At 37.5% G+C, this 18,122-nt stretch overlaps 1 protein-coding gene across 7 annotated transcripts in view; it reads right to left on the reverse strand.

Annotated features, from left to right (window-relative positions):
- TASOR2 (transcription activation suppressor family member 2) overlaps positions 1–18,122 on the reverse strand; it is a 76,103-nt gene that overhangs the window by 40,157 nt on the left and 17,824 nt on the right. For 3 of the 7 annotated variants that reach the window (XM_087857756.1, XM_045812949.2, XM_087857758.1), the window contains exons 2-7: positions 12,464–12,551; positions 9,954–10,087; positions 5,712–5,857; positions 5,331–5,426; positions 4,214–4,286; positions 684–775 (exon numbers count right to left, since the gene is read on the reverse strand). The exons of 1 other annotated variant lie outside the window; for it this stretch is intronic. In XM_087857756.1, coding sequence (XP_087713882.1) covers positions 684–775; positions 4,214–4,286; positions 5,331–5,426; positions 5,712–5,857; positions 9,954–10,087; positions 12,464–12,474 — 552 coding nt within the window. In that variant the 5' untranslated portion in view covers positions 12,475–12,551. Of the gene's footprint in view, positions 1–683; positions 776–4,213; positions 4,287–5,330; positions 5,427–5,711; positions 5,858–9,953; positions 10,088–12,463; positions 12,552–18,122 lie in introns of those variants that run through there. 3 more of the 7 variants (XM_045812950.2, XM_087857759.1, XM_045812953.2) reach the window with 3 other exon arrangements.

Here is an 18,122-nt window from a genome sequence, read left to right on the forward strand (position 1 = left end):
TTATAATCAGAGAACTCAAGATAGTGAGAACTCAAGATAGTAAGAGCTAAGACCAAAGCAAAAAACAACAAAACGAGACCACGGAGTATGTCCTTACAAAGCCCACCAATCTTTAAAGTCAGAGTTTTCCTACAAACTACTTGAGTAAAAACTCTAATTGTGCGATTCACTTATACTGAACTATTGAGGGTGTTTAAGAATTTCTGAGATCAGCAGTTATAGATGCCACATAAAACTGTGAACAGGTCTGGATGTTTCAGGGATAAAGGAAAAAAGGCTCTCTTATTTCAACAATTTAAACCAGAAAATGAAAAGTCGCTTTCTAAATTCCTCTCTTACAACTGTAATCACGTTGTTTTTATAGGTTGCTACTTGTGTTGTTATTTAATGTTTAAAAAGTGGCACTGTGGACCAGGGTGAGAGGAAGGCTTTTTACTCATTACCTTACATGTTATTTAGAAAGCTGTTTTGTTTTTTAAAGACATATTCATAGATCATCTATCAAATGAACAAAAAAAGCTTTGTCTTTAAAGGAAAGCAAGAACAACAGTTATTTTTTCTGAATTTACAGCTGTCTTCAGTGACTATGATGTTTAGCAAATGATATACTAAGAACATTATCACAGACTGATAACCTTTAGTTTTTAAAAGAAGAATTACATAGAAGCGCATTTGGGCTTTACCTTAATTAGGTTAAAAATTACAACATAACCAGACTTCCCATGATACCATGGTCTTGCATGAAGATAGTCTGAGTATTTGGAAATATACACACCTATAAAAGTATAAGATATAGATTAATTCACACTTTAAAAGGATTGTTTACTCATATACATTTCACATGTAGGTGCTACCTTTAACTGAACAAGACAACACAAAAGACAAAAGTCAACATTAAACTGTTTTGAAACTGCTTACCTTTTAAAAACTATTTGAGATATTCTAAAGGTATGGAAACATTAGAGCTAAGATGAGACAGGATGTATCTGACGGACAACCAATGTTCTAATTAGGTACCATACACACACACACACACACACACACACACACACACACGGGGTACAATAACTAAAAAGGGATAAAAGCATCACAATTCTTGGCAAATTCTAAGTTTATTTTGTTTAAGGCAATCATTCAGTGAAAAGGCCTATCTGTAGTAATTCGATGCTCAGTTATCTTTTGCAAAAAATCTCAGTAAGGACTCTTATTTAATAATAAGCGCCAAAGCCTGCTACGTGCCAGGTACGTGCTGGGCAGCAGTGGCACCAAAGTAAATAGAACAAGGTCCTGCCTTGAAGCAGCTTATGCCGCTAGTCTGTGAGGTTTCCAGTTCAGGCAGGGGTCACGGCTGTTCTGTTCACCACTGCGGCCACACCACAGCCCAGTATGTAGTAGGTGCCTAGCTATTTGTCAGACACATGTATTTGAGGACACAAAGAAACGGAAATAAGCACTTATATTTGCTTAGAAAAGGAGTTCTTTAAACAGAGAGAGGAATGACATTCTCAGAGAACAGAGTGAACGCAAGTATGGAAGCATAAGACTATAAACTGTGCAGGAGGGTGGGCCACAGCATGGGGAAGCAGGGGCGAAAGCAGGGGAAACTGAGGCTGAAAGGGAAGCTTGGAACTGAGTGGTAAAGACCTTTGCAGGACTTGCTCTTCAGGCGAGACCTCACCCTGTGGGCAGCAGAGACCCACCAAGGGTTTTCAGCAACAGACTGCCACTCACAAGACAGTGGAGTATGCAGAAGGGAGAGGCCAGAAGCAAGACCAACCAGAAAGCTACCATCAGAGCTGAGACAGGAAAGGGTCCCTGGGTGGCAGCAGCAGCAGGGGAATGGCAAGGGAAGAGCAGATCCCACAGAAACTCCTAAACTGAGGCATCTCTTGAAATATGAGACAATGGTGAGACCACCTGGATATCCTGGAAAGAGCCATGAACTTGTGGTCAGAAGCTTGGGTTCCAGCACCAAGGCATTCAGTTGCTACTACTAACCATGTGACTTGGGGGGGGGGGGGGCTTGGACACATAAGCCACAGGGTTTTCAGGAAGATTTAAAAAGATCCATAAACTTTTAAAACTGTAAGACACTACATTCATATAAAATATTACTATTATACACAGAACTAACCATTTCTATTTGAGACAAAACTATAAAATACACGCAGGCAGTAGTGCTACCTTCTTACCCACTCCAGTATGTTTTAACAAAGTATATTTGTTAGGAATAATGCAGTTTCTACTCCAGCACCCCACTGAAGCCAGCCTTTCAAACATCAACCATATAATTAGGGACTAAAGTAATATAGAACAAGGGCCTTATATTTTGGAAACGAAAGCTGAAGTATTTACTTGTAATTTATTTTCAAATTCTTCAACAACAACAACAACAACAACAACAACAACAAATTTTAACCAAATGAAGGGAATAATGCACAACGTGACCTGTTAAACCCAGGGAATGGGTACATTATACCCTCCTCTCTTCCTATGTTAGTTATGTTTTACAATGAGAGGGGGGGTGAAAAAGAGTAGGAAGAAAAAAAGGTTTTATGTAAAATGTTATCGGGTTTATGAATATATTCTCTGTCATGGCCTTTAGAAGATGTAAATGTAAATTTTAAACCGTTTTGTGTTACACAGAGTGACACATAACCCAGCAATTCCACTGATGCGTCTGCACCTAAGAGAAGGCTAAACACATGACTCCACAAACACTTGTACGTGAACGCACACAGCAGCGTTTCCATAAGAGCCAAGAAGTGCAAACAACCAAAGGTCCCTCAAGCGCTGAAAGAATAAAGAAAACGTGGTAAAACCACACAATGGGGCACTATTCCACCAAAAGGCAGATGAAGTACTGGTATGAGCTACAATGTGGATGAGCCCTGAAAACATTAAACTGAGAAAAAGAGTCACAAAACATCACACAGGATTCCATGTATGTGGAATGTCGGAATGAGGCGAACCTGGAGGGGTGAAGAGCAGGGTAGTGGTTGCCTCGGCTGGCGGTAGTGGGGAAGGGGGCATCACTGCTAATAGGCACAGGACTTCTTTTTGGGGGGATGAAAACACTCTAAAATGGACTGCACTGACAGCAGCACTACTCTATGAATACATTAAGAAAAGCTGAACTGTACACTTGAAATGGGTGAATTACAGGGTGTATGAATTTCATCTCAATAGAGCTGTGAAAAAGAAAAGGTCAGCAGGAAGCTAGCCGCTCCTGATCTCCACACTGGTAGCACCTAATAGTGAGTGCTACATACCTGTCCTCTAATCCTTCTGCTGTCAAACTCTACTCCCCAGTTCCTCCTCCACTGGACTGTTCTCCCCTTCTCCACCCTCCCCCACTCCCCCCCACCTGCCGGGCCCACAGAGAGTCACAGTCCTGTTCTTTGCCATCTTTTCCTTTGATACTGCCCCACGTTAACAGTATCCTTGGCTTCAACTAACACCTAGTCCTGCCACCTTGAGCCCCATCTCCAGTTCTAACCCGGCTATTCTTTACCATCAGCAGGGTATGTCTCAGAAACACCTAGGAAAATCTCACTATTTCTCAAGTTCAATTCATGAAAGGAGTAGCGTCCATTTACTGAGAACTAAGTGCTTCATGTAGCCTCACACGATCCTCACAGCAGATCTAAGAGACAGTTTTATCGATTTCACAGATGAGGAGCTTGAAGCTCAAAGAAATGTAGTGTTAATCCACATTCTTAACTGTAAGATGACCATTCTCTTTTAACTCCTGCTTCCCTACCAATCTCCTTTCCTTCTGTGTCTCTCCTCTATTAACAACATCACTGTAGTTTAAGTTTACACGCTTGTATCTGAATACTTCCTTCCTCTTACTCCTCACATTCCACAGTTGCCAAGTCTGGCCAGTTCCATCTCTTCTCTATTCCTACTGCCATTCTGATAGTTTAGAAGACATCCTCATTAGCCCTGGATGATCGCACTAATCTCTTGGTACTGAAAACTACCTTCAGCATCTCTTCTAGTCCAACCAACCTTTAAGAAAAAGTTATCATGTAACTCCTACTGGAAAATCTTAAGTCTTAGACCTGAAGCTCATATGTTTAAAGCCCTGATTCTAAAGATTATTATTCATCATTAATGAAACTGGCTTTTAATATAAGTGTCTTACGAAGTGAACTAAACCCCACCTCATCTTGTAAAAGAAGAGATTCTTTCTTTCTCACAGACTTACCTTTTGCTGGGTCACCGAGAGTGGTAATAGCACTGCTGCCCACACAGAGTCCGCGCTGACATACTAACTTTGCCTTTAAATAAAAGACAGTACTTTGCTTATCATATCAGTCTTAGGAGAGACAATGAAATAACACTATAAGCTTTCAAATAAATACAGAATCTGTACACGGTATGTATTTACGGCACAAAGTAAGCTTATGTAAGGCAACTGTATTTGGTTAATAGTTCACGAAATTTTATCATTTCTGTTAAAAATGCCATCAGCAAAAGTAAATTAAACAAGCTCCCAGATTAAGTCCTCTCTTCAAGACTTCAATTATAGCTTTGGAATCACTAAATTTGAAAATGTCTTATCCCCTAATGCCTTTTTTAGTATGAATCCATAGTGTATCTTATTTGTAAGTAGATGATTAAGTAAATACACAAACTCTTCTGGTCTTACTATATAATTCCTACGTTATGTGCTAACGTAAGTATTCTTTAAGCAAGTCTACCCTTTAAAAATCACGAACCCAATCAAAATACTAAATTATTTTAAGTTGAATTATAAATCTCTGGTATTGTTAAAACTGTATCTAGGAAGCCACATACATCTCTGGGGACACGTTCCACACAGCAGTTTCCTTCTCCCACAATTTGGGTACGAGCAACAATACGGAAGCTCCGTCTTCAAACACAGGCATGAAATAATTTCAAGTAACTCAACTGCCAAAAGTGTTCACCTTATCCCTAAAACCATGTAACTGAAACCTGAAAAACCTCCACAAGAAACAAAGTATCTATGTGAACGATGATCCAGAATGGAGAAATACCCATTCACTCCATTAAAAGGCATTGCCCATACTTAGGAAACCGTATTAATCCAAATCTCACCCTGAGCTGACAAATGTATTTCGATGAAATTAAAGAAGGCCTGCAAAAAGGAATCCAATCTCTTTCAGGACTAGCTGTCACGATCATTTCCACTGCCACCAGACTCAGCAACAAAAAAGAGTGGAGAACTAGTACTCTTACAAATTTCAGAGATGTGAAATACCAATATTTAAGTTTAATGATATCATTAATTTTGTACGCTACTATCACAAAATTAACGTTCTACGACCTAATGCCCTTACCTGATTTTCAGTTTCAAACAGAAGAAACCCGTAAGTCTCTTGAAGTTCTTCCTGAGTATAATTACTTGCTTTTTTTTCTTGGTAAAAAGTTTTGTACTGTATAAAAGAGAGAATAATCGAATTCTATAAACATATTATTTTGCCTTGCAAATTAAATTTTAAAAATGCATCATCTGAATTCCTCCTGTTAAAGAACTAACGAAATTTATTATTTTCCTAGTCCCTACTAAAACATATTCTTATTACCTTCCAAGGATTTATCTCATTTGAAAGTGACAGCTGAGAAGAACTAGATAGGCTTTTATACCACAATGATGGGTTTATTTCTTAAAAACTAAAATAAAACTAACACACAGACACAGTGTGTACCAAGCACCTCACCTCATTTAAGAAAATGTCATTTTTCACCAAAGTCACTTGACTGTACTGAAAACCATGCTCAGATGCAGAGTCCAAGTAAGAAGTATGAAGAATTGAAACTGCCTTCTGGAAGACAGAGTCTGAACTCAAGGACACTGTCTCAAAAACTGTAAAACACAAACAAAAATAATGCAACTGTTTAAGATAACCAAAGGATGGGGTTAAAAGCGGCATACTAAGTATCACTGAATACTTCGTCTACTTCCTTCCTGTAAAACTCAGACACTTACATTGTGTTTTGGCTCCACATCCGTACTATCTGTACTATCTTAAAAGACCTCTCATGTGAAGAACATTACACAGAGGTGAGTTACTGAGGGTGAATTACTTTCAATACAACAGTAAAATAAACCCTGCCAGACTCCTTGGGCCTTTTGGTTTAAAACCGTGTGTTATAACCACAGTTGGGACAAGCAGATCAAATGTGGTAGCATCAAAGTGGTGGTCAGCAATCACTTAGACCAATGTTTCTCAACCTTAAGTTTTTTTAAACTTATGCCACATTTTGATAAACTTACCCCTCCCATCTTCTCATCAAATCCCCCAAGTAAGCCTGTTAGGTTCCTTTTAAGGGGCCTACCATTGCACACTCAAACACATTAGAAATTGTTCTACCTTTGGGGTTTCCTCATGGCCTAGACACATCTGTTGACTTTACTTCTTATGGGTTATATTTGAAGTCATTACTTTTTTTCATTTCACAAAAATAAAACTTTATTACTTTTAGAAAGTGCTTTTTTCAAACCCTACCCATGTGCTAGCCCAGAAATTCTGATATGACCCTCCCAAGAAAGGCATGTTTCCTCACAGAGAATTACTGACTTGACCCTTGATTGAGGCTTTGTGCCTTTTGTTTTACAAGTTTTTACTTTAGCAAGAATTGAGCCTAATGAATTCTTGTAACATTTAACTACCTGATTTGGTTACTCCCTTCTATTTTTATCTTTCTCTATGTTCTTTAACAAGGTCAAGGCAGGGAAGTAACAAACTATTTACAAATAATAAAGAGAATGGAATAATATACAGAGCACTGGAAGTTTTGGTGATATAGTATAAATAAATACATTAATATGGCTTCCTGCTTTTACCAGAACTCTGCTAATTAAAGTTCAAAAGCTAAAGGAAAGACAAGCACTTTAATTAAAATTAACTTCTGAACAACAGTAAAAAACTAAACTATTATAAAAATGAAAACAAACATTTCAGTAAAGTTAATTTGGACAAACAGTCCTAACACTTCAATTATCCAAGTAACGTAAAAATGCTTTAATAAACTTCCTAGTATCAAAAGTCAAAGACTTAAGTAGCAAGGAAGGAAAGAAAAGAGGATGGAACATTTAAGAATATCCTGAAGTTTGTACATCTGATCCATATCAGTTGTTCAACTTTTTCTCAGTTTCACTTCTTCCTTCAATATCAGTATATGAATGCTATAAAAAAATATGGATATTCTAAAGAGGTTCAAATAGCAAAACAACAGGGATGATAATTAAAATGATGGCTTTCTTTAACTATATCAGCTCAAAACAAACTGGGAAGCCTAAGCATTTGTGATTCTGTCTTACAAACAAGCTTCCCTGCTAGCCCAAAAGCAAGTCAGGATTCCTCCAAAAATCCTAATTTGGGAAACCTTGTATTTAATATTTGTAAAAGGGCAAAATAATATTTAAAAATCTATGTAAACTCTGAGGCTCAATATTTTAGAAATACGTTGCTTACAGCGAAAGAAATAAAAGTTGTCAGAGCTTTGGAAATGACCATTCTATGGTTATCAACTCTTAAATTCCACAAAATGTAATATGAAGACACAGGTTTTAACTTTTCCAAATACTACATATAGCCACATTTTTGAGGGTCAATGCACAAAAATAAACGAAAAACTGTGAAAAATAGTGCAATCTGAAAAGTAAACAAAACCAGCCCATCTGAAGTGTGCCAAATATATGTGGTCACAGAACACTATTTACCAATGTGAGGAATACTGTTCTCCATAAAGCTACGAACAGAGAAAATGGTTTAAAATAAACAGTAGGAAATGATTTTGTGCTAACATATTTTTATTCCTAAACTATTTATAGTTAAAAATGCTTCCCCTTTAGGTCAGCATTCTCCAAACAGCAATATATTTTACAAGTAACCATTTTATAGTTAACAGAAGAAAAAGCATGCCCAAAGCAAAACTGTTAGAAATCCACAGTAAATCTTGAATCTTTCATGAATTATAATAAATGAGGTCAACTACACACTTTAAGAAAGCACAAGTTTCCTGCTGTATAACTAAGGAGATAAACATTTTATCAAGATATTATTTGACATTACCTCTTCTCACACGATGTACTCTCACGTAAGAGTCAAACTAGTGTACAAAACATTATGAGCACTCAATAAATGGATGGCTGCATTTTTGCTGAGCAATACACATGCTTCACTTAAACACTCAAGGTTATCAGAATATTGAGAGAATGAAGAGGGGGCTATTCTACAGAGAAATACTGAAACAACTTGAAAAGTACCTGTCTGTAAAGTGAGAGTGTCCCTTAGGGCTTAAGTGACCAATGGAAAACAAGTGGGGAAAATTCAAGTTCAATCACAATAATTCTAGAAACAGAGTTAATATTCTTTCCCATAGCACCTAACTTTGGGCATATTTCTCCACTATTTGTGGTTCAGTCTTAAAAGTTAAGTCAAGCTTGACATAAGCTGGATTCTCCCCCTTTCTCAAAATCCATCAGCAATACGGAGTGTCTGCTTTTGGATACCTGTTTCTCTTTTTAACTTCTAATAAATAAGAGGGATTAGAAAATGATAAACTGATCTCCGATGCTATGGCACACGTATCTGTTTCCTATTCTCTAAGCGCCTAGTCTGAAAGCTAATAATGAGATGAACTAATGCCAACAACTTAAGTGTCACAATAATTCTAACAAAAATTAGCCCCTTCTATATCTCCCTGGGACTATCATGACCACTCCTCCTATTTGTGCATTATACAATAGCACTCATCAAAGACAGGAACACCCAGAACCGAACAGTATGGACTGCAACCTACCTCCGTTAACACTGTCGATGCCTACATATTGGACCTAGTCTAAGTAGGCCCGTTGATAATTAAAGAACCCATTTCTTTTTTTTTTTTTTAATATTTTATTTATTCGACAGAAATAGAGACAGCCAGCGAGAGAGGGAATACAGGCAGGGGGAGTGGGAGAGGAAGAAGCAGGCTCATAGCGGAGGAGCCTGATGTGGGGCTCGATCCCGTAACGCCAGGATCACGCCCTGAGCCGAAGGCAGATGCTTAACCACTGTGCCACCCAGGCGCCCCTAAAGAACCCATTTCTTAATCATCTAATCCTAAAATGTTACCTTTATTTTTAAGGGACTGACAGTTTAAGATAAATACAACTTTTTTATAGCACAATTTGGCAGGACCGAACAAAAACTTAAATGTGCATACCTAATAACCAGTCCATTTCTGGGAATCTTTTCCTTAGAAATACTAGCATGAGTGCACAGGAGATAGGTACAAGGCTACTCCACGCACCAGCATCCATAGCAGCAAAAACCTGGTGATAAACTAACTTGGCACCAATAAGGAAACACCTTACAACTACTACATAAAAAAACCAAGTAAACCTGTATGTACTGACACATATAGATATCTACTCTACTACTGAGTAAATAACATGCATTATATAATGTCATTTTGGTAAAAAAAAAAAAAAAACATAAAAAATTGTGTTTGAAAGTTTACAGAAATAGATCTAGAAAGATGGGAAACCAAATTGTTAACGGCGTCTAAACCAATGGTTACTGAAATGGAAGTGGAAAAAGGTGAACTTAAACTTTTTACCTTACATATATTACTACAATTCAGGTTTTTCTTACATAAGCATGTATTATTTCTAGTATTTAAAATATCTCAATTCAAAACCAAGTAAAATGAATCATAATTTCAAAGAAATTCAAATAGAGAAATGTGACAATTTCCCTTGAACCTTTTCTGATGCAATTCAAAAATTTAATCACCTACTAATTTTGGATTAATGATTATTTTGGATTAATGAAATTTGTAGTCACTGGAAATCATAAATTTTTTTAAAGAAAGTCCTTTCATTTTACATGATCTAAATTAAAAAAATTTAAATTGTACTGTTCTACTTGGATTCATTAGTAATAACTCATAGCATTTAGTTTAATACCCACTCTTTTCTGATATGAACCCTGGCTCGGTCTTCTCTAAGAAAGAATGTAGCTGGGAGGGTGGTCTTAATTCATTTTCACCAAGTATACCCCCAGAATTCTTGACATAGTCCTGTTCTCTGTTAATGTCATAAATGCTAAAATGAGAAAAGAAAAAATTAAATCACAAAGTGAATAGTTCTATTTACGGCATATCTACCATATAAACAAATGTCTACTGAACATCTAATTTACATTAGGTACAATTATGTAATGTTTACTTCCTTTGACAAGTCTCCAGAGCTAAGACTAAATTTGTAACATATTAAATGAAATGCTTTTCCTTCAATATTTAAGTTCTAAAGAAAATCTCTTCACAGAAATGAGTTATGCTTATAGGAATCACTTTTGCCTCAAAATAAAAAGTAAAGATTATAGAACCACATTCATGTTTCACTGGTTGAAAATAACAAAATCAAATAGAAAACAAAATTAGTATATGATCCATCCATTCTTTTTTTTTAAGACTTATTTATTTATTTTGGAGAAAGAGATGGGGGAAGGAGCAAAGGGAGAGGGAGAGAATCTCTAGCAGACTTCCTGCAGAGTGCAGAGCCTGATGTGATGTCAATCCCACAACCCCAAGATAACAACCCAAGCCGAAGGCAAGAGCCAGAGGTTCAACTGATTGAGCCACAGGCGCCCGACCCATCCATTCTTTAAAAAAAAACGATTAGTGGTGCCTATTACATATTCAGTACCATGCTATACCCTGGATTCATCAAGAGAAATGAGAAACCGTCTCTACAGTGATAGCTTAGACTAGAAAAGGAAGACAAACCTATACAGAAATCAGTACTTTAAATGTGTAGGAGAATCTAGAACACAATGCAGTGGATGCATAATAGGGATTTCATTAAGACAGGGAAATGTCAAGAAGTTTCAGAGGCATTCATACTTGAAATCTGAGTAGGTATTCAAATAATAAAGGAGCCAAAAAAGGGGCTAGCCTGCATGTTTTCTAGGTAATAGAAACAGTAGGAGCAGAGGCAGAAACATTATACATATAAGGAACCACAGTAGTTGATTTGAAGAATTCAATATGCTTCACACAAAAAATTAGCATGTCTAGTTTTATATTAGTACACCTTTTTTCAAAAAGCATTTGAGGCAGAATTGTATGGATATATTCAAAATTCTGTAGAAAAAGTAGCAATATTGATAATATTCATTCATTAAGCAAATAGGTTATTTATGTCTAGAGGGAAAAATTAAATTGGGAAACAGGAGACCAGGAGTCTCGTGTAGGCTGACCACTAACTTGTTCTGAGTCATTAGTGTGAGGACATTGTCGGCTGCCTTCCCAATAATCATGCCCCATTTTCTTTCCATCCCCCAAGCCACAATTTTGTTTAGGTGTTGGGTGATCCCATGCTTTAGGAGAGGCTTGGGAGGTGTTGGGGGGGGGGATGAGAAGGGGAGAAAGAGAGAGAATTTAAGCTCATATGGTCTCTGGCTAATGTGATGTGAATGGACATCAGCAGAGAGAACTCTGGGAAAGCTTTCTTACAAAAGCACTGGAAGAAAAGATGCACTCTCCCTGCCTCCATCTTCTTCTAGACGTAAGGCCTTGTCTTTTTTTTTTTCTAATTAAAAGATTTTATTTATTTATTTGAGAGAGGGAGGGAGAGGGAGCTCACGTGCACGAGTAGGGGGAGGGGCAGAGTGAGAGCAAGAAAAAGCCTTCCCACTGAGCAGGACTCGATTCCAGAACCCCGGGATCAAGACCTGAGTGGAAGGCAGATGCTTAACCAACTGAGCCACCCTGGCGCCCCTAGCCTTGTCTTAGGATGTGTTTGTTGCCTGGAATTCCTTGTAACCAAGATGGGACTGATCACAAACATATTGAGGGTGGAACAAAACAGAATCTCCATCACTGATGAAGTCCTTGAACTGTTGAACAAATTCACCTAGAGCCACCCTGCCTTTGAGTTTTCTGAGAGATGTAAAATAATAAATGTTTCCTACTGTTTCAACCACTTTTTTTGGCAACTGAAAACACACTATGAACTTTGTTACATTATTTATTCTAAGGTCTCGTTTAGTTGGAATTATCTAAGGCTCCTTTCAGTTCTAACACTATGATTTTTCAGACTGCCCTCCTGAAGGCCTCTTATGTATGAGGCATTATGCATTGCCCTAGATAATTTATCAAATTCCTTTTTTATTTGTTACCATGCATGGAGACATTTATCCTAGTATTTATTAGTAAGAAATCACAAAAGCTAATATAACTTCTGTGAAAACTTGAAACCTAAAATATAAGAATATTTAAAGCCTTTGATGCCCACTTTCTCGATAAAGTCTATCTCCCCTCCATACACAAAGGAAAAATGTCCAACTCCGAGCACTCCTGATATAATTTCCCTCATTAGTTCCACAAAATCTGACATTGACACTCCTCCCCCACTTCATGTCTAAGTTGTCCTCATGTTTAAAGCCCACCCCCAAATCTAGCTTCTCTGATGACTTACGATTTTTCCATCCTGCTTTAACTGTTCTTCACCCATGTCCCACAGATATTCACTGTACTTCTGTTACATGTATGGCTCTGGGCTGGAGCTAGGGAATACAGGAAACAAAACAAAACAGGAGACTGCATGTCTATCTGAAAGAGTGGTCTTTAACACTGAGGTCATTAATTTCAGAATTGTATGTGAAACAATTATGTTCAGGACAAGCTCCTCTTCAGACTCAAGGGAGGGAGTCAGGGGTCTTGGCAAGACAGGATTCTGAACCTAGGTCTTTCTAGCTTTGTGACTTGGAGAAAGCTACTTAAACTTTCTTCCCCTTGTTTTTTTTTTTTTTTTAAAGATTTATTTATTTATTTATTAGACAGAGAGAGACAGCCAGCGAGAGAGGGAACACAAGCAGGGGGAGTGGGAGAGGAAGAAGCAGGCTCCTAGTGGAGAAGCCTGATGTGGGGCTCGATCCCGGTACGCCGGGATCACGCCCTGAGCCGAAGGCAGACGCTTAACGACTAAGCCACCCAGGCGCCCCTCCCCTTGTTTTTTAAAATAAATTTCAACAAAGCATATACACAAAATAAAAAGCCAAATACCACTAGGCTTATTAATCGCTGTCCACAAGCTCCAAGGGAGCCCCTATTTCCATTCCTCTTAGGTGACCACTTTCAACTTTAGCTGTATCTTCTTGTGTAACTCCATGTTTCTAAATAAAATACCTATATAAACTCGTATCACTGATTTTGCTGTATCAGAATTCAATGTTTCTCTAAATTGTATGCACTAATCACAGCTGGGCCACACTGGGTAATTTCCTTTCTTATAGGATGTTTCATTTTACTGAATTTCAAATTGTCTCTGCTTAATTTTCAGTCACCAATCATTAATTCGGCCTAGAATTCTAGAGAACCAAAAATCTCCTCTGAACAGATAGATACATCAAGTGCTTTTGGAGGCATCCTTTGTGGAGCGCTATATTATCCAGCTTCAGTCTAGACTTGTGTTCTCCGGTAACTAGGGAGCTTTGTGACCTTGCTGGGAGATGCTGAGATACGACGCTGATGTATAAATATAGTTCCCCACACTCCCAGTTTGCAGAAACTGATGACCTGATTTTAAAACTTGTATTCAAAGGATACAGAACAGCTAGAACCATTTTAGAAAAGAATAAAGTTAAAAGACTCACCACCTGATTTCAAGGATTATTACAAAGGAACATAAGTTGAGACTATGGTGTTGATGTAAAGATAATATATACAGATCAGTGGAACAGCATGAGAGCTCAATTTTAGCAACACTGCCAATATAATTCAAAGGAAAAGAACATCTTGGGGTGCCTGGGTGGCTCAGTCATTAAGCATCTGCCTTTGGCTCAGGTCATGATCCCAGGGTCCTGGGATCGTGTGCCCCTCATCGGGCTCCCTGCTTGGCGGGAAGACTGCTTCTCCCTCTCCCACTCCCCCTGCTGTTGTTCCCTCTCTCCCTGTGTCTCTCTCTGTCCAATAAATAAATAAAATTTTAAAAAATAAAATAAATAAATAGGAAAAGAACATCTTTACAACAAATGGTGCTATAACAACCAAAACAGAAAAAAAAAAAAAAAAAAACCATGAACTTCAACCCCTACCTCAAACCATAAAATTCAACTGGAAATGAATTATAGATATAAACCTAAGAGCTAAAACTGTAAAGTTTCTAGAGAAAGATCACAGGAAAAAAAGCCTGACCAGCGGGCAGGTGAAGATTGTGTAGGGTACAAAAATCAGTTACCATGAAAGAAAAACTGACACACTGGACTGCCTGAAAATTAAAAGCTTCTGAGCTTCAGAAGACATCATTAAGAAAAATATTTGCAAAGGACTTGTGTCCAGAATATACAAAGAACTCTTAAACACATCACAAAGGACATACTAATGGCAAGTTAAGTACATGGGAAGATAGTCAATGTTATTAGTTATTAGGGAGGTGATGTTTTTGTCTCAAAATAAAAAGTGGTGCTTGCCCACCAGAATGGCTAAAATTAAAAAGACAGAAAATACTAAGTGCTGACAAGGATGAGGAACCTCTGGAACTCTCATTCATTCCTGGTAGGCATATAAAGCTATACAGTCGACTCGGAAAATAGTTTTGTCAGCTTCTTCTAAAGTTAAACGTACTTATTTGCAGCCAAGCAGTTCTATTCTTAGATATCTACCCAAGAAAAATGAGAAATGATGTCCACAAAAAGATTTGTACATGAACCTTCACGGCAGCATTATTCTCAGTAAGCTAAAACTGGAAACCTACATGTTCATGATAGGTGAATGGATAAACAAACTACTTATGGCCTATTCATATAATATACTACTACTCAGCAATAAAAAAGGAAAACTGCTAAGGCATGCATGCATCTCAGAAACATTAGTTGGACAAAAGAAATCAGACATAAAAAAGTACACACTGTAGGATTCCATATATGTTCCATTTACACACACACACACACACACACACACACACACACACACGTATATATATAAAGTTCTAGAATTGGCAAAACTAATCTATAGTGATAAAAATCCCACCAGTGGTTGTGGTTGCCGGGGTAGGTATAAGGAAACTGACTGCAAGTGAAATAGGCACAAAGGAACTTTCTGGGGTGACAGAGATAGTCTCTTTTTATTTGTATGCTGGTTACAGGGTACACACACATTTATCAAAATTCACTGAACTATATACTTAAAATGCACCAAATACTAATATAGTATAGAACACAATTTCTGACCAAGATCTAGTAAAATTATAATGTGACCATAAAAAAATTAATCTCAAGAGCCCCGTGTTTAAAAAAGAAAACCCACACCCCTACTTATAAATGACTCACAAGTTAAATTATAATGAAATTTAAAATGGTTGAACTGAATGACAATGTAAACACCATCTAAACTTAGACACATGTAAAATGTCTACAAGAAAAAAATATCTACAAGAAAACCATTAATTTTAAATGTAAATATTTAAAAAAAAACACTGGAAAATCAGTGAACTAAAGAGTCGATTCAAGAACTCAGAAAACATAGTAAGTTCAAAGAAAACATGGGAAGGAAATAAATAATAAAGATCAGAAGTTAATTAAATGGAAGAAAAAAGAACTAAAGAGCAGGAAAAATAAAGATTACTTCTTTGAAAAAAAAAAAAAAAATCAGGGTGCCTGGGTGGCTCAGCTGAACGGTTCCATGTCTGACTCTTGATCTCAGCTCAAGTCTTGATCTCAAGGTTGTGAGTTCAAGCCCTGAGCCTACAGTTTGCTGGCATTGCTTCTGTTCCGCCACAAAGCTGGTTTTCTTTCCCTTAAGATCTTTCGTCAGTCCCAATTTTTTACCAGAATATGTCTCAGTGCTGGGCCAGTTTTCCTTGGAACATTGGGCATCCTTCCAATAGTATATTAAAAAAAAATTTTTTTTTAAGGAAATACCTTGAATTATACTTTAAGGTATCTGATTTATTGCACTGTTTTGATTTTCTTCTTTGGGGGCTCCAAGTTTGCATGTATATTTTGGATCTCTGTTGGTGGTCTTCCATATCACTATCTCAGTATTTACTTTTTAGAAAGATCTATTTGTTGGCTTTTATTCACTTTTCTCACGTTATCTTTGGTTTTGTTTTACACAGTAAAAATCATGGTAAAATAAACATATCATAACATTTCACATCTAATCTTTATGTCCTTTCGCATGGTACCTAGTCTCCCATGCGCCTCATAATTTATTCTGCTTCTGAAATGGTTTAATCTTTTTCTTCCTTTTCCTTTCTGTTCTGCTAGTGTCCATTTCACATCCTTCTGTGGTCTGGCTATCTCTTCCTCAAATTCTTATAATTCTGCTTTGTGGTCTTCATAACTTCTGTGCTTCATTTATTTTTTTTTATTTTTTTTTAAAGATTTTATTTATTTATTTGACAGAGATAGAGACAGCCAGCGAGAGAGGGAACACAAGCAGGGGGAGTGGGAGAGGAAGAAGCAGGCTCACAGAGGAAGAGCCTGATGTGGGGCTCGATCCCATAACGCCAGGATCACGCCCTGAGCCGAAGGCAGACGCTTAACCACTGTGCCACCCAGGCGCCCCTCATTTATTTTTATTTTTTAACACTTTATTTGATATAGTTCACATAGCACACAATTCACACATTTCTAGTATACAATTCAATGGCTTTAGTTTTATTCAGACCTGTGCAACCATCACTACTATTAATTTTAGATCATTTCATCACTCCAAAAAGAAACCCTGTACCCCTTAGCCACCATCCTCACCCTTCACTGCTCCCTATGCCCAGGCCTAGGCAACCACGAATTTACTTTCTGTCTGTACAGATTTGCCTATACTGGACCATTTTATATAAATGGAATCATACAATAAGTGGTCCCTAGTGACTGGCTTCTTTCACACAGCATCATGTTTTCAAGGGTCACCCATATGGTAGCCTGTACTGTACTTCACTCACATTTCATTTCATTGGCTCATTTAGGGCCAAATGATATTTTACGGATATACCACATTTTCTTTTATCCAATCATCAACTGATGGACATCTGGTCTGTTTCAACTTTCTGGCTATTATGTATAATGCTGCTATGAATGTTCAGGTACAAGTTTTTGTATGCACATTTTTTTCATTTCTCCTGAATATATACCTAAGAGAACGGCTGGATCATATGATAAATCTATGTTTAATCATTTGGAGAACTGCCATTTTGTTTTCTAAACTGACTGTGCCATTTTACATTCTCATTAACAGTGCATGCAAAGTTCTACTTTCTCCACATCATTGTGACACCTGTTATTATCTTTCTGATTACAGCCATCCTACCAGGTGTGGAAACGATGTATTATTAGTTTATTTTTAAGTTTATATTGGAATTTTAGGTTACAACTTTTCACCTACTTCAAGAGGTCCACAAGCTTTTTCATAAAGGGCCAGACAGTAAATATTTTAGGATTGTGAGCCACACAGTCTCTGTCACAAAGACTCAATTCTGCTGATGAAGCATAAAAGCAGCCACAGACAATGCATAAATGAATGGAAATGACTATGTTCTAATAAACTTTATTTAGAAAAATAGGCAAGACCACAGGCAAGGGCTCGCCCAGCCCTGATCTACACTGTACCAGTATTTTGGACTTTTCTTAACATTTGTAGAAAATTGTGGTGCACATCCCCCTACCTTAGCCTTTTCTTACACATTTGTGTCAGTTAACTACTGCTTAGTAACAAGCCATCTCAAAATTCAGTAATTTATAGCCACAATCATTTACTACTGCTCACATTTCTACAATGTTGGCTGAATTAGGCTTAGCTCAGCTGGGGCAGCCCTGATCCATCTGTCCCCCATCTTGCTTCGACCAATGAGTTAGGAAGGCATGTTTTTCTCATGGAAATGCCAGAGGTGCAGAGCACAAATGGAGAATACCCAAGTCCTCTTAAGGTTTATTAGGCTTGAAACTGACATACTGTCATTTGTACCTGATATCATTGCCCAAAGCAAGTCATATGGCCAAACTCAAAGTCCACGGGGAGGGAAAAATACCGTGTTTTTAGTGGGAAGAATTTCAGAATCATGGAAGGAATACAAGAGGAAATAAAGCCCTGGGGTTCATAACACAATTGATGGTGGTGATGGTTGTACACCTTGTGAA

The sequence above is a fragment of the Ursus americanus genome, chromosome 31 (genome assembly GCF_024610735.1).
Source record: "Ursus americanus isolate L20-20 chromosome 31, mUrsAme1.1.p, whole genome shotgun sequence".
Classification (NCBI taxonomy): domain Eukaryota; kingdom Metazoa; phylum Chordata; class Mammalia; order Carnivora; family Ursidae; genus Ursus; species Ursus americanus.